Raw genomic sequence first — 19,414 nt, 5'->3', positions numbered from 1 at the left:
CGGTCTCTTTAACAGTGATGTTAGCATAAAACCAATAACTACAGCAATAACTTTTATGGTTTAGGGGACTTCAGGGGGCCTCCATGGCTAAAAGTTGTAGAGAGATTAACTAACCCTTGACATGGGGATTTCTGCCTACATGTATGGCTTTTGAGACTGCCTCTTCCCACCCACACAGGATGTTTTCATTCAAACTCTTTAGCTTCTGTTTTTGCTGCTCTTTCGGCTGCTTCCCAAATCCATAGTGCATTCAAGTGTTAGCGTTGTGGAATGGAATCCTTCCACAGAGTGTGGACCGGGCCATGGAAGGCCGCCGGTCTGCTACGAGCAAGCGCCTGTTGGCCTTCCATGGCTAAAGAGATACTAAAAACACGGCAGCATGCGCAGACCGACACTTGTTTCAACACAAGAACAATGAGTGGGAGACACTGCTCCTGTCTAGCCTTCCGAATCCAGTCTATTCCCATGATGCATTCTGCTTCCTATGCCACGTGCCATTGCTCTTGTAGGGATACTATTCCTCGGTGGGACTGGCTTATGTTGCTTAGCCTAGATCACTGTGCTGGACCAGGATCTGACAGGCTCCAGCTAAAAACGATGGCTCTTGCCTTTCCTCTGGCCCACACCTAGCTTGCGAAAGAGCCCTGATCTGGATGAGCAGTCTCCGTCTCCACACGCCTGTACACTTACTTTTAGGGAAGAAATGTCTACCTCATACTTGCAGACGACCATTGCCCACTTTTCAAGCAAGCTGCACGTGATTCCAAGGGAGTATCTCCTCTCTCCCAGCAATCACTTTCTGCATTTATAATCTTGGAGAGGGGCCTTAAAAACCTTGCGTGTTCCTTCTCTTCATAAGTCTTGCAAGTTGTGAAAGTTTGTTGAGTCTCATGACCTCTGTACCCTCCAGGAATGGAGAGGAAAAATTATACACAGGTAGGCTCAAGCGACCATGCCATTAATGTACTGTGTGAAGTTGGACCAGGTACTTAACCTGTCTGCTTTGCTCTCTTTACCCAAGCAAACTGCCGTCACACCCATGTGCACCAGCAAGCACCTGAAGTCTTGAGTTCTTGGGAGCCTGAGACAGAAAGACAGTTTAAGATCAGAAATTGAAATCCAGCCTAAACAACATGGGCAGACTTTGGAGAAAATGGTAGTGGGGAAGGGGAAGGAAAGAAATGCATGGGAAGCTAGAGAGAAGGATCGGTAGTTAAGAGCATTGCTAGTCCTCCAGAGGACCTCGATTCGGTTCCAGGAACTCACATGGCAATCCACAACCATCTGTTCCTCCAATTACAGGGAATCTGATGCCCTCTTCTGACCTCCATAGTATACACAAAATGAAATAAACCTAAGACAGAAGATGGTGTCTATAAGAAGCATACAACAGGGGTTGAGGATTTAGCTCAGTGGTAGAGCGCTTGCCTAGCAAACGCAAGGCCTTGGGTTCGGTCCCCAGCTCCGGGAAAAAAAAAAAAAGAAGCATACAACAATGTTTTGCTGCTACAAATCGTTACTTACTTGCCCACCCGGCTATAACAGCTTCCACTTGAATTACTGTTTCTGAAGAAAAACACAAGGCTGTCTGCATGTGGCTACAGCAAACCATGTGGACCTGTGTCATACGAGAGTGTGAAGCAACCACAGATGGAGAGACACTGACAAACGTTATCCTCTAACGCTCTCGTTCAACACTCTATAGTGTGAAAGGAAAGAAACCAAAGCAAGTCCATGAGGGGAAACCTCTGAAAGAGGAATCAGTTCCTCAGTGCAAGGAACACAATTTCTGAACAGGGAGACAACCAGCAAGTCGGGGCTTAACCACAGCAGAGTGATCACAGTGTGCTAAAGGGTGTGGATGACAATAAAGCCACTAATGTTGCTTGGTAAGGCCAGGTTAACTTCAGTAGAATATAACACACACTTCAGAAAACATTTCAAAAACTAAGGCTTAGACATTTAAACATTGGCCGGGCAGTAGTGACGCACGCCTTCGATCCCACTGCTTGGGAGGCAGAGGCAGGTAGATCTCTGAGTTTGAGGCCACCCTGGTCTACAGAGTGAGTTCCAGGACAGCAACACAGAGAAACTCTGTCTTGAAAAGAAAAGGAAGGGAAGGGAAGGGAAGGTAAAAAGAAAAAGGAAAAATACCTACACGACGGATTTTGTGTCATATAAGGTATCATTTGGACAATTCTTGTCTTTTATTTAAAATAAAATATAATCCCATCTACCTCTTCCCTTTCCTCCTGGGGGCCTCACCCATGGCCCCCTTTTTAGGCCCTCTCATATCTGGGACTCCTTTCTCTTAATCATTTATGTATACCATATCTACATATTTATATATGCATGCATAAATATATGAATCTCACCTGCTGAGTCTGTTTAGTGTTGCCTTTATAGACCTGATTTCAGGGCTGACCACATTGGCTTGAACCCCTGCTCACCCCCACACAAGCTGAGAAACCCCATCTGCTCTTCTTCCTCCGACCCTGCCCACACAGTTAAGACTCCAGGCCAGCATGTCGTCACTCTTTGTCTCTGCCTTTCCACCCACCCACCCAAGAGTACCTGCCCAGGGGCTCAGTTTTTTACCATTTTCATGCACAATTGCAGCTCCTAGCTTACATGTTATCATCCCCATGCCCAAGACTTAAAGCCCTTGCTTTAGCCCAGGCTTGCAACTCCACTGGCGTCCTCCTGTGAGATCAGTGAACTCACCCGAAGAGCTGCCTCTCAATAAACCTTTTATTCTCTTGATTTGGCTTGAATTGGCTTATTGCATCGGTGGAGAAACCTATTACACAAGGTATTGGATAACCAATTAGAGGACTCATCCGTGGGGAAGACTAACTCCCCCTTTCTTTCCAATTGAAAGTTGCCTATAGTCCTGTCTAGGGTGGGGTCCCACGAGGCCTCCCCCTTGTCACATTAGGTTAGTATGTTTCCTGGTACTGTAACTGTAATTGTTTGTGTCTTATTTAAGCAGCTATATCATTGCAGCATCCTCAGTATAGCTCCCCTGGCATTTCTGGGAGAAACCATTGTAAACAGACTTCCATTCCTCTGGACCTTATGTCCACCCGCTCTTCCCTGAGCCCTAGATGCAGGACTTGGGTTGTAAGCGTTTCTGTCGTGGCTGGGCACCCAGAATCAGCTCTTCTCTGTACTCTGACCAGCTACAGTTTTCTTCGATGGTCTCTGTTGCAAAGAAAGCTTCTTTGAGGGGGGTGGTGGTGGTGGTGGTGGCTACATTTATCAGGAAAAGGCAGCTCGTGAACCACACCCTACCAACTTTTAAGCTCTTGTTTCTTGCCCAGCACAAGCTGGGTCCTGTCGGCATGTCCCTGAAGTCAGCCAGTGCCAACCTGTGCTAGTTCTGCCTTCACAGCAAAGCCAGACATTTCTTGCTCCCTCCGATGCCAGGCCAAGCTTCCACTCATTTTGTATGAGCACTGCTTCTGGGGCCCCTGATCCTCTCTCTCCTCAGGCCAATCTCCACTCAGCAATAAAAATATTAAACACACACAGGTGCGCATGCATGCACGCACACACACACACACACACACACACACACACACACACACGCACACGCACGCGCACATGCATGCTTGTTCTCTCTCTCTCTTCTTAGTACATATTATATTGATAAATCATCATGTGTTCATTCAGCCTTTGGATAAAAAGAGACTCTGGGAATATGCAGGGTGGGCCCTGGGGATCCTTTGTCTCTTTTCCAGAGAAACCCTGTTCCAGTCCAGGCTGGCCCCTTGGCTGTGTAATGGGGAGAGGGAAAAACAGCAAGCCGCTGTTATTAGAAACATTGTGTCCTTGAGAACAGTTAGAAAGGAAACCTTTTCCAACAGAGGTTACTGTTGCTTATTTCAGGATATAAAAATGCCTGCTGTGGGAACAGGAAGCTGGACGCCTATCCACAGAATCTCCCAGGTGATTCCAAGTCCATTTGAGTTGAGAATGAAGTTTAAATACCAAGGAAAACTATTACCCTGACTTGAATGCACTTGTGTTCTCGTTCTCTCTCTCTCTCTCTCTCTTTCTCTCTCTCTCTCTCTGTGTGTGTGTGTGTGTGTGTGTGTGTGTGTGCGCGCGCGTGCGTGCGTGCGTGCTATTGTTATTTATGCTATTGTGTTATTTATCAAAGGTGAAGCTACCAAAGGACACAGAAGTTGAGTAACTTATTCAAGTTCATGACTAAGATATAGGGAGCCAAGGTCCACAACTCAGTCCAACTACAGAGTTCGGGCTGCTTGTCACTCTTTCAGGTGTCTGGGGAGGCAGGCTAGGCCCCCAGGGGGCACACCTCTAATGGGACCACAACGCTCAGTTGCAAGCACTCTTCATTTATGGTTATGCAGAACAGATCCTATACACAGATTTGCTGGCTGAGATGACCCGTGGACAGATTCATGAATTCAAGGGTACAACATCGGGTTCTAGAAATTCCAAAAACCGAGTTCAGGCATCCATCCCAATATGCCAATGAAGAGGGCAGGAAGGAAGGAAGGAAGGAAGGAAGGAAGGAAGGAAGGAAGGAAGGAATTAAAATGATAAACGAAGGGAGACTGATTCAATGCAGTCATTGAGAAGAGGAACAAATAAAGGGGTCCACTGACCCCATAAGTCCATATTTGGGGGTTCTGACATGACCCCCAAATAGAAGGAACAGTTAAGTATCTTCAGCCCATCACTCTTCTATTGCCCTGAAACCTTCTCTAAGGTTCCTGTAAAGCCCTCTCTGACTGTCCCATAGCCGTTTTCCCTAATTGGGAACACTTCGTCTTGGCAGGGGAGAGGCTCAGGGCACATGGATGCAGTCGTCCTCCATCACCCTTCACGCCGGGGGAGGCTTTGTGGTGATGCACTTGCCTCCAAGTCCCCCATGCTCCAGCAAGCCCTTGTCTATGCTGTGTGTGACCCTAGTAAATCCATCTGTTCACCAAGTTTGACTTGAGTGGATTTCTTTCTGTGGCCTACAGCAGCAGGGCCCTGAGTGCATGTGTGGCCAGGGGAGCTGTGGGACTGAGGCCTGGAGCAAGAGGAGGGTGGAGAATGTCCAAACCCTAGAAATCCTATATCCAGAGGTCAGTGGTAGCCAGGTTAAACTTCTTTTCCCCTTGTAAGGCCATGTCCGGCAGCACTCGAAATTCTCCTTATGGGAATGATGTATTCCCAGCACCCTGGCCAATGATATGCACTCACCCCAAAGCCTCTACCCACCGCCCAAAGGCTGGCCTAGTCTTGTTTCTCCCACTTAAACCAGCTTCACAGTGAATCCGGGTGGGAAGGACCAGTGCACAGGCATTTGTCTGTTCACATCTCCCTGGGAATGAAGCTCCCCCTCAGGTGTTCCAGGGATCTTCCTTATATGCTCCCAGAAGCCAGCTCGGAGCAGCTGGTCCAACAAGGAAAAAAGAAAAAAAACAAAAAAAACAAAAAACAAACAAACACTTCTAAGGCAGGTAGTGGCTAAGTTCATGTGGCTGGTTTTTAAACCATTCTGTGGAGCCTGACCACAGAGCAATGGCTGGGGCCCGGATAGTTGTCCAGTTGGATGGCTGTCAGTTTATGTCCTGGAGGTGTGGTGGGTTCATTTGAGAACACCTGGTGGAGAGCTAAGGTGCCTTGGGAAGGATCCTGAGATAGGACAAGTTCCCAAACTGCAAGGAGCCCAGCCCCTCTCCATCCCCAACAGAATGCCTGCAGTCAAGGTTTTCCTCCATGATGAAATAGCCTCTCTGAAAAAAGACTCCTGCCCATTGACCTTCCCTACCCCTACAGACCTGAACCCACCCAAATCCACCCACCCAGGAGCCCCAGGGACCTCTTCCACAAGGGGAGAGTGGCCACGTGACCTTCAAGTCCCTGCTCTGCTCACACTCTTCCACCATTCTCAGAGGTCAACTGTTCGGTCCCTTGTCTCTGGACCTTTTGTCCCCAGCCACCACTGTGCTCAGGTCCCACAGTGTGTTTTTTTTTTTTTTTTTTTTTTTTTTTGGTTCTTTTTTTCGGAGCTGGGGACCCGAACCCAGGGCCTTGCGCTTCCTAGGCAAGCGCTCTACCACTGAGCTAAATCCCCAACCCCCCACAGTGTGTTTTACAACCCAGTGACATCTTCCTTTGAGCTCCACAACTCCAGCATTTATCCTAGACCTGGGGGTTCAGGCTGGGACTGTTTCTCCTAGAAAGCTGTGCCTGTGGGACTGGTCTTGAACTGACATGATGACAGGACAAAAGGTATCATTCCATCGAGAGGTGCTTATTCTCCTTCCCCATTATTCAGTCTGCACAAGATAATCCTCCTCCTTCCCCCTCAACTATTAAAAGGGGCCCTTTGAGACAAGACAACTGCTAGAATGTGGGGGTTCCCTGGAATGCCTCATACAAGCTTCTTTTCCTTAATCCCCCAAGTGCTACCAGTAGCCTTAGTTTCCCTCTTTTGTTGCCCTGTTGCTGGCTATGTGTTTGCATGAGTGCGTGTACACCATGTGCATGCAGTAGCCCTAGGATGCCAGAAGAGGGCGACAGAGCCCCTGGAACTGGAATCACAAGCTCTTGTGAAGCACCATATAGGTGTAAGGAATTGTTGATCTTGGTTCTCTGTAGGAATTGCAAGTACGCTTAACTTCAGAGCGCTCTCTCTAGCTCCTTGCTTTTTGTTTACATACAGGGTTTTTGGTAGTCCGTGCTAGCTGAGAACTTGACATGTCATGAAGAGCATCCTTGATTTCCTGAGCCTCCTGTCTCCACCTCCCAAGTATTGGGGCTACAGACTGTGTTCTCAGTACCCACATGGAATGCGGGGCGGGCAAGTACCCTGTCAGCTGAGCTACATCCCCAGCCCCTCTATCCCCACTGTGCTTCCATTGTGGGATGCCTTCTCTCCCTCAGGATCCCACCTCCCCTACCTCCTGCACCCCAGAAGCAGTCTGTTGATTTAGCTTTCACAGGCTTGGACTCATCCATCCCACTAGACCCCAGGCCAAATTACTATTCTCAGACCTGCACCCTCAGATCCTTTCTCCTTCCCAGAGGTCCCCATTCTTGCAGAGAAAAGCATCATGCTTGACTCTGTGCAGCTGAGAGTGTGAGGGAACACGGTAGTGCGAGCGTGACTCTCTGCCGTCCAAATAGACCAAAGCATGTTGTCACGTTGTGAACGTGAAGCATGCTCTTGCTGTCGTCTTCCTCCCTGTCAGGTGGGGGCCCAGTCACACAGGCAATGTGAACAGGAGCCCCTGTGCCACGTCTCAATTCAGTCTTAAAACCTTAAAGGTCCTTCTGTTGGCGAGTTCCTGGGAGTTCACTAAAGCCCTACCCCATGAAATCTACTTTACATCACCTGTAGATCCTGGGAACCAGGTGCCGGGTGTGGCCCAGACAGTGAGAAAATAAACTCTCTCCCCGGTCCTTGTCAGAAAGGCAGGGGAGGCCAGACTACACAGTCCATCCAGACGCCTGTCAGGTCTTTGCCTTGGAGCTAAACACTGAACATGTTGGGGCGGGGTGGGGGAGGGGCTGGGCAAGCAGATTACCTGTCTGGATATTACAGGATTGCTGCCTCTGTCTTTGCAGTGAGCAAGCTGGCTTGGAGAAAACAAATGGCCTATGGAAGACACAGCACAGAGGGGCCGAGTCGAAAGGCTCTCCTCTGGTCTACCCACACAAGAATATACTGAGATGAATGGGGTTTGGGAATGAGCTGCAGGCCGTTAGGGCGAGCCACAGAGGGACTGCCCTAACTCCCGGGGTGGAGGAAGTGCCTTGGGCCATGGTCTCCATGTACTGGCTGAGGACGAACTTGTTAGACTTTCCGTGATTGTGCTCTGCCCCGTGAGCTGTGCCAGCACTTTCATTAGGAGAAAGGCCATGTTCCATCAAGCCTCTCTAGATGGATGTGCGGAGGACGGGCCCCGCCTAGCAGACTTCATGAATCAAAAGTGGCTTCCGATGCCCCATAATGAATTCACCAGAGAGCTCCCTTCACATGCTGAGATCTGTCTCTCCTTCCCTTTCTAAAAGGATTGCTTGGCGTCTGTTCATCCTGTGAATGGTGTTGTGTGGTCCAGTTTTCCCTTCTTGTCACTGTAATTGTGGATGCGAAGGGTAAGAAAAGATGGCCTAAGAAGTCTGGACGACACTCAGAGTGCACACCACTTTCTGTTGTCCTCGGCTTTAGTTTACCAAACATTTGGAACTATAAAATATAGGGATCTGGAACACGGTGACAAGACGCAGCCCTTAAGCCCAAACACACAGACGTCATTTTCATCACACAGGTCATAGGCATGTACAGGTTCACTTAACCAAGGGCTTCCTGGGGTAATGTCACTACACAAGCCTCTACTTCCCTTTCTTAAAGGTAGCTCCTGGTAGAAAGAGGGCATTTTGGGTGGAGGGCATCATGAAAAAAACAACGCATAAGACTTAACAGGGAGCCATTTCGTGGGTACCTAAGAAATAAACAGCCATATTTTCACCTCATAAGCAAAAATCACGCATTTAAGCCTTAACATGGAGTCATTGTGGGCACCTAAGGGATAAGCAGTTGCAGTTTTAACTTGTGGCCGAGTGAGCAGCTGCAGGAAGGTGATAAGAAGAATGCAGCAAAAGAGGCTGGGACCAGAGGAAAGCACAGGCTGAGCCTCTGGAAGGTAGACTGGAAAAGGGAGGGGGAAGAGAGGAGATGAGAGAGGGGAGGGGAAGAGAGGTGGAGGGGATGAGAGGGGACAGGAATGGAGGGGAGGGAGGGTGGGAGGTGGAGGGGAGGGGAGGGGAAGGGAAGGGAAGGGAGAGATGGGAAAGGGAAGGGAAGGGAGGTAGAAGGGAGGGGAGGAAGGGAGGGGAGGGGAGGGGAAGGGAAGGGAGAGATGGGAAAGGGAAGGGAAGGGAGGTAGAAGGGAGGGGAGGAAGGGAGGGGAGGGGAGGAGAAGGGAGGGGAAATCTCCTCTGCTTTCAGCCTTCTGTCCCCCCCCGCCCCCCGCATGTTCTACAAAATGCAAAGACCCAACTAAGTGTGATCACTTCTGGGGCCTGCAATATTCCAGTGTTTCTCAGTCAGCATCTGACAGCAGTAACGGGTGCCCAAGTCTCACTGCCTGGACTGCCCAGCCAGGAAGAGGGCTGTGGTCCACTTCCGCTCATGAACATCATTAATGGGGCCTAGGAAGGATGTCTGGCCGGGTCTCGCTGCAGAGGCCCTAGTGAGCTGGAAGGCTGTTCTCACGGGTGCTCTCTTACCCTACATTTCCCGCCAAAGAAAAAAGTTACACAACCCATAGCAATGTCAGCTTTCCAGTCTGCCTAACCGGCCCCAGGGGCCCCTGTGTCACAGTTCCAGGGCTGCACTCTTAACCTGGTAGGTGGAGCGTTGTGATACATTTCACCATGTGGCAAAAGTGTCTTGAGAAAGGTTTTTTTTTTTTTTATCATTTGTACAAAAAAACCATAATTTAGGCTGGGTAAGGGCATGCATAGAAAGGCTACAGCTTGTAAAACTTGAATCTGGTACATCAGTGCCAAGAGCAAAACTCCAGGCCACCCACAGAGCACAGTCCCAGAGCAGGGGGCGGTTGGTTCAGTGAGGGGCAGGAGGACATCAGACTCCAGAAAATGTAAACAGCGTATTGTCAACATAATTTACTACAGGTCTCTGCAGTGTATATAAAACGTCTTTGTGCAGTGGCTTACAAATAGCTTCTCCTTTTAAAAAATGAAACAAACCAACAGTTCTCTACTTCATGCACAGATAGTCTTCTTATCCCGTCTCTGTCTTCAACATGAACGCAGAGACGCCATTGTTTGAAACAAATATGAAAACTTGCTACAGAAACACCCTGATGAGAGAGGGTGTGGTCATATAGTGTCCTGGGACATGCCTAGCACAGTGGAGATTTTCATAAATCTCTGGAGAGGACAGATGTCAGGAGTCTCTATTGAGTACTCAAGAGGACCAAAGCCCCAACAGACAATATGCAGTGAAGCCTTCGAGCCACTGGAGGGCGCCATCACCATTTATCTGACAACACATGTCCACAGAACCAGCCACAGAGAAGTCCTGAGGGTTTGGGTTTTTCTTTTTTTTTCTTTTTCCTTTCTTTTTTGTTTTTGTTTTGTCTTGTTTTGTTTTCATAGAAAGCTCAGAGTTTAACCTTTGATTGCATACCCCCGCCCCACAGAAAATACACGCAAAAAAGCAGTTGTTAAAATACTGACATAGATTTCTTTGCTCCTTGCAAACGTCCTGCGGTTGCTTCACATATTTACTTGCAGCGTGAGTTTTCTACGGCTACAGAGCCGATCTGAAATCTTAATCCAGGCCAGCCCTCTGGCGTCAATCTTCCCTCATTGACTCAGCCTAAAACTCAGGAGTCAGCAATTACCCACCAAGAGCCCACACCCATGAAACGAAGGAACAGAACAAAGGACATTCTTTCTCTGTGACTGGGCCAATTTGGTCCCTCTGATGTGTTTGTGCAGCAAAAATGAGAATCAGCAGGGCAGGCACAGGAGGGATTAAGGTGGCACTGCCTGGACACTTCTCAGAGAACAAGAGGACCAGGAGGGAAGAGGAAAGACTGTCAGGCTGCACCTTACCTCCCTTCCTCTGCCCAGCACAGGGCCCATACCCAGCAGACCCCTTGGAGGGCTCCATAACCATCTGGCCCAGTGGCCTGGAAGTCCTGCAGCCTCTGTGTTGTCTGTTTATTCTCAGGAGAAATCACTCATTGCATTTACTCCCATAATCTTGGGTAGCTTTTTCCAAGGAGCTCTATCTTGGGACTCGGGATGAAAATTCCCCAGAGAAGGTATGGCCACTGAAGGATGGGGAAGAGAGGGTTCACAAGATGGTCAGAGTGAGCAAAAGACAAAAGGGAGGATTTGCAATTGGTGAGGTTCTGGGGCAGCTAAGCAAAGTGGAGACAGCGGAGTTTGGATTTGTGGGCTGAAAATTAAAAGCCACCAGTACAATCAAACAACCTGAACGAACACACACACACACACACACACACACACACACACACACACACACACTTATACACACACTCCAACAAAGGAAAGCGACAACTCCTGGTCTGAGTTGTCAGTTGAAAGTAGGGGACAAAAACAACTGCAAAGGGCTGTGCCTGGTCCTATCCTAGGACGATATCCCCACAGCACTGAGATTTGGGAAGAGCAGCGATGGATAAGGAAGCCCTCACCATCTCCGAGGAAAGGCTCACTGAAGGGAAGATAGAGAGAGAAGTGTTCCTCCAGCCTCTCAATGTCAGGCTCTAGAACCCCCTCCCGCTCCCCACTCTCCGAAGCTCAGTATGATAGCTCACCCCACTCAGGGCAGCCCCTTCTAGCTTCACTAGACATGTCCCCTTGAAAATCTGGCAAAGCACCTACAGAAGAAAGCTACCAGCTCAGGGGTAAGTCAAGAGACTGATCTGGCCAAGTCAAGCCAACAACCACCCCTCTCCTGCCCCCAGTCATGGCCTCCAGTACAAAGGTAAGTAAGTATGCTCAGGGCAACCCTCAGAAACAGGTGCCTTCCGGAGCCCTTGGCCCACCCTCCAAGTTGGCTTGTTTATTTTTTGGCAAGGATAGGACTGAAGCCTTTTGCTGCCTCCCTAACCGACTGGCTGGCTGGACACCATCTACTCCTAATGGGGTTCTGTGGGGGTTTCTTCTGCACATGTGCAGTCCTTTGAAGCGAAATTCAATGCTTTCATCTTGACTATAAAGTGGTTCCAACGACTCCGGCTGAGGGAAGAGATAAGATACAAATTGGGCCCACGCTACACATATTTTTCAAGTCTTGCTAAGAAAGTAAAAAAAAAAAAAAAAAATGTTTGGGTGTATTTTGATCCACGGGTGGCATTTTCAAATGTGCAAAAACAAAAATGTCTTGGAAGAGATTCCTTGTTACTATGAAGGCGTCTTCCTCTTGCTTATCAGCTGTGAGAGAAACTCTTCCACAACATTATGGGATCCAAATGGAGAAGACCAAAGGGGCTTCAAAGAGTACATTACGCAGAAGAGGAAACCCCGTAGCACCGATCTGAGAACATGAGACAGACTGGCCAGTAGATGTGGCACCTGGAGCTACGCACTAAGTTACCGAAACCAAAAACTAGGAACCTAGGACTCTGGCGTCACGACACCTGGGTGTGAATAGCTAACCAGTACCCCTGCCGGAGGCAGTCATCTCCGTGACCGGAAGCTTCCAACTCACTCCAGGTCTGACTGGTTCCTGCAGCGAAACTGCAGAGTTCGGGTGCTGTCGCCTGTCCAATCACAGAGCACGAAGCAATGAGGAAAAGCCCACAAGGCTTCCCTGACCCGACCCTGCCATGGGCAACGTCTGTTGGGGGAGCAACCTCCTTAGTCTATGGCTCCAGGGTGGATGCTGAGCACAGGAGGCTCCAGGCAAGTCGGGGAGTAGTTGAGGTGCGGCTCCTTGATCCACAACAGAGGCACCCCGTTCTTCCCCTCTGAGTTCTTGCTGGAGTTCCGGCTTTTGAAGCGCACCAGTAGAATGGTGATGATGAGGATGCCAAAGATGGGGAAAGGGTAGAAGAAGACAAAGTAGAAGAGGGCATCGTTGGAGCAGATGAGCGACTGCAGGGTGGAACCTGGAAGGCAGCAAAGAATCGTGAGGGCGAAGCTTGGACTCTATGGGCCTGTTGGACTCTATGGGCCTGTCCCCTGCTCCCGAGAGCTCACCTGCCCTGGTGAAGCTACACCAGGCACCCTCCCAGCCTTCCCCTGCCACCAGTGACTGGGAGACTTTTGCCTTGCTCTTTTTCTCACAATACCCCAAGTAGTCATGACTCTTAAGTTCAAATGATGCAGTGCCTCCGTTCCCACTGAGATCCATAATGTCTGCTGGGAAAGCCATACATGGAAATTGAGCTTATTGACTGTGAAACTGACGGTGTCTAGGGTGGTGAAGAAGCTCACTCCCATTCCTTCTTACCCTCCTACATTGTAAGAGGGTGGATGACATGTCTGTGCCTAGTTCTACTTGGACTTCTATCTCAGGGAATCTGGCCGATTCCTTTCCTGCCTGCTTCAGGGAATGTCCTAGAAAAGACACTTGCTGAACATTATTAACTCACATATTGTTGCAGACCATTGATGGTGTCTAGTGTCTGTGGCTCCACAGAGTGGACTTACAGCTGGGTATAAAAGAGAATGAAACCCAGAGCCTGACAGCAGCTCAGCGCTGCTCACTCATTATTAGCTTTGGCCTCTCAGTGATCCTATGTTCCTGAAACTTAGTTAACTACAGATGTCTGCAAGGTGGGTCCACAGGTCAAATGTGGCCTCAACATTCCTCTTATTTCCCACACCAAATGCACATTCCCTTCAGGCTTTCTCCATCCTCCCTTCCATTAGGCAGTTGTACACCATCAGAATGACAAAAAGTCAGCACAGTTTACTCTTACAGTTTGCTAATGTGTATCAAATTACTGATGGTCAACCACTTTTAACCCATTAAAATTTCAATTTTACTTAACATGGTGGTAAGGAGGTGGTACAGGCAAAAAGTGAGCCTGGTAGGCCAAACCTCATGCCGAGATAATGAAGTAGGGCATTTTGTTGGAAAGAGGTTGAGCACTTGAGAATTCTTCAGAGCCAATTCTACTAGAACTAACAGCATTTTTGGCTTGATCTCCTCTACATTTTGACAGATGGTCCATCAAAACAGACCTCAGTCTCTGTTCGAGTTAAAGTTCCTCACAGGATGGAAACGGTGTTTGGGACCATTCGGAGGCGACAGGTTACTCTTGCTGCCTCCAAACTCCCAGCTCTGTCCTCCTTCCAGGCTGGTCCCAGTAACCAGGCAAAACGTACTGTAGCCGCCCCTAAGTCAGCCTCCAAAATAAAAGTGATCCAGAAACATGAGGGGAAGTATGAGTAACAGGCGTTACCCCTTCTCCCTCCTGTGAGTCCAGAAACACTCGCTAATTCATGGCATTCTAACGTATGTAACAAAGACACATTGAACAAGACACCTGCATAGTGAAATCTTACTGAAGTGGACTCAGGCAGAGGTCGGGCTGATCGCAGGCCATTGGCATCTCATCACTTTAACTCCTAGCCCTGTTTGGTTTTTTTTGTTGTTGTTGTTTTGTTTTGTTTTTGACATGTGTAACTGGGGGCCAGCTATGTAGGCCACTGTGTCAAATTTTATGTCTCAACCCCTGCTAACAAATGCCCATCGCAGTTCAGAAAACTGCGAATTAACCCACGACCAAGCTCTGCATTTACGTCATAGACACCTCGGGGACAATGATGACACCCTCCTCTGTAACTGGGGAAACTCACTTGTGTCCAGAACCCGGATACCAATGGGGGCAGACTCCTCCTCCGTCAGCCGGTACCATCCCTTCTGAGGGCTGGGCAGCCACTCCTCCACGTGGCAGGAGTAGTTGCCTGTGTCCTGAGGACTCGCTTCGAGCACCGTGAGCCGGTACAGCAGGGGCGAGAGCCTCTGGAAGCGCAGCCTGCCCTCCCAAGGGCTGCCTTCAGGACCAAAGACAGCATCAGGCCCCACACTCAGCAGGACTGTCCTCTCTGTTGGATCTTCGGAGGCCTCCTCTTCCGACACCTCCTCCTCCTCTTGCTCATCAATGCCAAGGCTGCCTCTTTTCCCTCCGCCTTTAGTCCTTAGGGAATACCAGGCCACAGCAAAGCGGGAGTCCTGGCTTGACCGAGACAGGATGCTGCAGTCCAGCTGGAAAGTTGCCTTCTCGGTCACCGTGGCATTGGGGACTACTGTGTCCACCTGGAGGGCAGCATCTGGGGAGGGGCAAGGAACAGAGGAGGGAGAAGGGGCTCATTCATTTCCTCAGAACAAACAAAACAGGACAGAAAGGTGGCTTGGCAGGTAAAAGAGCTTCCCACACTGGACTGACAGCCTGAGCCCAAGCTGCCCCAGAACCCATGTTACTAAGCCAGACACCCTGGGTTCGAAGGAGGAAGGGGTGTGCTGGAGAAATGGCTCCACGGTTAAAACACCTGTTGATCTTGCAGAGGACTGCTGCCATTTCCAGCACCTAAATGGTAGCCTACAACCACACTTAATTCCACTTCCTAGAGATTCAATAACTTCTGCTGACTCTGCAGGTACCAGGCATGTGGTACAGACACACACACACACACACACACACACACACACACACACACACCACACACACACACACACCACACATACACATACACACACTCACACACACACCACACCACACACACCACACACACACACTCACACACCACACATACACACACACATACACACACTCACACACACACCACACCACACACGCACGCACACAAACTCACACACACCACACATACACACACTCACACACACACACACTCACACACATAAGCACACACGCACACCACACATACTACACACACACATACACACACATACACACACACCACACACATACACACACCACACACACCACACACACACACACTCACACACACGCATGCACACACACTCACTCACACACACCACACATACACATACACACTCACAAACACACACACTCACTCACACACACCACACATACACATATACACACACACTCACTCACACACACCACACATACACATACACACTCTCGCACACACACACACACACATAAGCACACACACACACACACACAAAATTTAAAAATTTAAGTACACCTTTAATCTCAGTACTTGGGAGGCAAAAGCAAGCAGATCTCTGTAAGTTCAAGGCCAGCCTGGTCTAAGAATTCCAGGACAGTCAGGGCTACATAGTGAGCCCTTATGAATACATCACCCTATAAACAAATTAATTAAATAAATGCATAAATAAACAAGAGATGAAGGGTGGGAGGGAAGAAAGATGGAGGGTGGATCTAGACTGTGTACAGGGTCTCAGGCTTGGGGCCTCATCGGGATCACACAGATGGCAAGATGGCAGACACTTGCATCCACTCAGTTTCCTTTTGTCGGCTGTGTAGAAACTCCCTTCAAGACTCCTTTCCCTTGTTAGAGAAATCGACTACTGGGAGTTTGGGGAAGACTGAACATCAGTCTAACTGGCTTGGGCATAGCTGGTTCTCTGCAAATGTCTGTCTTCTCCCATTTCATGGGAGGTGGGGGGAGGGGAAGTTCCCCCGGTGACCTACCAAATGGGTGGGAAGTGTGGCAAGTGTGTTCATCCACCATTTTCTGCACTTCCACAGAAAGGCAGCAGCAGTCTCCAGGCAAGCTTTAAAGCAGCAGCCATAGCAGCCAAAACCAGACCGCCAACTATACACACAGAAAACCGTAATTCTGGGAGGGGGCATCTCCTCCAGCCTGGGCAGCTACAGGTGAAGCTATCAATGCCTCTCTCTCAAGACAGAGGTGGCTGAACGGGGCACAGCACAGCTGGAACCACACTGAGTCACCAAGGACAAGAGCAGCTCAAATCAGATTCGGTGGCACAAGGAGAACTTGCAATGGTATGAGGACTGTGAGAGTGAACCTCAAGACAGAAGACACGAGGCAAAGCATCCACACTGACAGGTCACAAGTTCAATTCCGCTCCCTGTCCCTTCTGCTGCGATAAGGATCAATAGTGTTGGGATGCTGCAGGAGACACGGGGACTCTGCTCACCTTAGCCCTGATTATATGTTAAACGTAACAATAATTGCACCCAGTAATTATGTGCATTTGCACACTTTAGGAACAGCCATAGAGACAAGAGGAACAAAAGGCCACATGGAAAAGTCATTAGTGACAATGGGATTACGGGGAGCACGGCGGAGGCTAGAGGTCCTGGCCACTCTCCACTTAAAGAGTCCATTCTTTCCCACTGAAAACCCAGCCGCGTAACCTCTCAACACATGGCTACTGCTTCAAGATTCCTGCCACACTAGCCACCTGCTCTGACCAGAATGTACGCCCTAAAAAGAAAATATTCTTGGGGCCTAGAGTAACTAATTGCTGGCTTTTATTCTAATTAAGAAATCTAATCACCTGAGGACAAAGCCAGATATACAATTTTCCATTCACAGGACAAACAAGTTGAGAATCTAGAATACAAATGTGTAACAGAAATGTTCATGTGCTCAATGGCAAATTCTTTGGTAAATAAACTCATCAGATTCAGGACTGTGATAGTTAACCTTTACTCGTGACTGTATTTGGAATCACCGAGGAGACACACTGTTGAGCATGTCTGTGAAGGATTTTCCAGAGAAGGATCCGGAGAAGGCCCACTTACCTGGGATGTGGGCGGCATGACCCTACGGGCTGGGGTCCTGACTGGACAGAAGGCAGAGGAGGAAGCTGCTAGGCACTGGTATAGACATCCCTCTGCTCCTCACCGGATGTAGCACAACCCGCTGCCTCACACTGTCAAATCAACCCTTCCTCCCTTAAGCTGCATGTCAGGTATTTGGTCCCTGTGGTGAGATGAGTACCTAATACAAGCATCCGAAATATTCTTAGGACGAAAACACGGAAGACGAGGGGTCCTACCAGGTCGCATGACTGTGACGGCCGTCTGTCCAGCTGTGTCCTCAGCCCGTTTATACCACACCCCGCTGGGACTGAGCAGCCACTCCTCCACTCGGCAGCTGTAGGTCCCGCTGTCCTGCACCGCCACATTCTGGATGAAGAGCCTGTACACGCCGGAAGATGGGCTCTCCACATGCAGCCGTCCCTTCAGGTTGTTTTTGGCAGCCTGTTCGCCATAGTGGAAGGTAGCATCTCGGCTCAGGTGGGCCACTACTTCCCGCTCTGGGTGGTTGGGCTTCCACACAAACCACTCCACCACGAGCTGGGAGGCCATGCTGGTGCGGTTCAGGACCACACACTCCAGCTGGATCTGCCGGGTCTCCAGAATAGACAGGCTCCCCTGGGCTTGGCTGAGCTTCAGGCGGCTGTCTGAACAGGGGGGAAAAAGACACTGTGGCAACCCAGCAAGCAGTGAGCGGCACCCTAGAGAGGTGAACAGCTGCCCCTGGGGTGCAGGAGAGTGTCTCAGACATGCCTCCCTGAGTATGCTGCATCCCCGGCTATGTGGGAGCCTAGGGTTCAGCAACAGCTGTCTCTGGTTTAGAACCCTCAGGGGTCCAGGTGTTTGGGGGAGGAAAAACATGAGCAATGAAAGACTAAAGACATAGCCTCCACAGCGTGTGGCTGATGGACGGGGTAGCTAGCAAGATAAGGGGTGGGCAGGGCAGAGTGCCAGCTCCTCTCTTAGTGGGGTTAAAGCTGAGGTTGAACCAGGGTCTTCCAAATGCCAGGCACACACTACACTACTGGAGTATCTGTGGTGGTTTGAAAGAGAAAGTCCCTCAGAGGCTCATGTATTTGAATGCTTGGTTCGCAGTTGGTAGAACTATTTGAGAAGGATTAGGAGGTGTGGCCTTGCTAGAGGAGGTGTGTCACTGGGGGAGGGCTTTTGGGTTTCAAAAGCCTAGACCATTCTCTGCCTGCCTCCCTGCCTGCCTGCACCCCTCCACCCTCCTTCCCTCCCCACTCCCTGGAGTTTGAGGATCAGAAGTAAGCTCTCGGCTACTGCTCCAGCACCCAGCCTGCCTGTTGCCATGCTCCCCACCTTGATGGTGGATCGTGGACTCCCTCTCTGAACCTGTAAGGAAGGCCCTAAGCAATCACTTACTGTCATGAGTTCCTTGGTCACAGTGCCTGTTCCCAGCAACACAACAGTGAGGGGTACAATCACCAACCCTTTTAAAATGGTGTTTTGAGACAAGGTTATACTACATTGCCCAGGCTAGCCTTGAGCTTCTTTGGCCTGGCCAAAGTACACAGAAGAGTACTGGGGCCTACATCCCCGAGTGACGCGTAGGACATGCTCACACTCACTCCAGTGCTATCTAAATGTTTCAGACTGCATAGACAATCACTTGCCAAGAAAAGGCCGAAAACAAAACGAAGAAGGAAGCCTATTTCTCAGCAGTTTGGCCAAAGTATACATGTAAGGTGTTAACTCTGGCACTGTCTCTGAGGGCGTTTCACTGTGGATCCCCACCTCACTGCCTGCAGAGGCTCGGTAATGTGTGCTTTCTCATCAGGATAAAGGGGGAGGGGGACAAGGAACAGAAAACAAGAGAAAAAGATGCAAACCATAAAGTCAGCTGGAAAAGCCAAAGCTGTCACAGTGAGCATCCTGTGAGTTTCCTGCAAAACTCACCACCGGAGAGAAGCCGTGGCACTCATGACAGGATCTTTATGGCCTTTTGCTCTGTCTCACTTAGGTCCATGGCAGCCTCAGACAGGGAAACCCCTCCAGTATATTTAGGACCCAGAAATAGCTTCTTGGCATCAAACCAAAGGAGGAAAGGAAGAAGACTGGAGAACAGAGAGGAGACCTTGGAGGTGGGAGCAGAGCACTGAGAA

General features: G+C 49.5%; 1 protein-coding gene across 4 annotated transcripts in view; it reads right to left on the bottom strand.

Moving 5' to 3' along the window:
• Positions 1-9,020: 9,020 nt before the first annotated feature.
• Igsf3 (immunoglobulin superfamily, member 3) overlaps positions 9,021-19,414 on the bottom strand; it is an 88,278-nt gene continuing 77,884 nt past the window's right edge. For 3 of the 4 annotated variants that reach the window (XM_039102064.2, XM_039102066.2, XM_063281633.1), the window contains 3 exons: positions 17,528-17,935; positions 14,341-14,814; positions 9,423-12,641 (listed from right to left, as the gene is read on the bottom strand). In XM_039102064.2, the coding sequence (XP_038957992.1) occupies positions 12,391-12,641; positions 14,341-14,814; positions 17,528-17,935 (1,133 nt within the window). In that variant the 3' untranslated portion in view covers positions 9,423-12,390. Of the gene's footprint in view, positions 12,642-14,340; positions 14,815-17,527; positions 17,936-19,414 lie in introns of all 4 variants that reach the window. The other variant, NM_001106455.2, reaches the window with a different exon arrangement.

The sequence above is a fragment of the Rattus norvegicus genome, chromosome 2 (genome assembly GCF_036323735.1).
Source record: "Rattus norvegicus strain BN/NHsdMcwi chromosome 2, GRCr8, whole genome shotgun sequence".
NCBI classification, from domain to species: domain Eukaryota; kingdom Metazoa; phylum Chordata; class Mammalia; order Rodentia; family Muridae; genus Rattus; species Rattus norvegicus.
The sequence above is the reverse complement of the archived record's forward strand: the minus strand, read 5'-3'. Positions and strand labels throughout refer to the sequence as shown.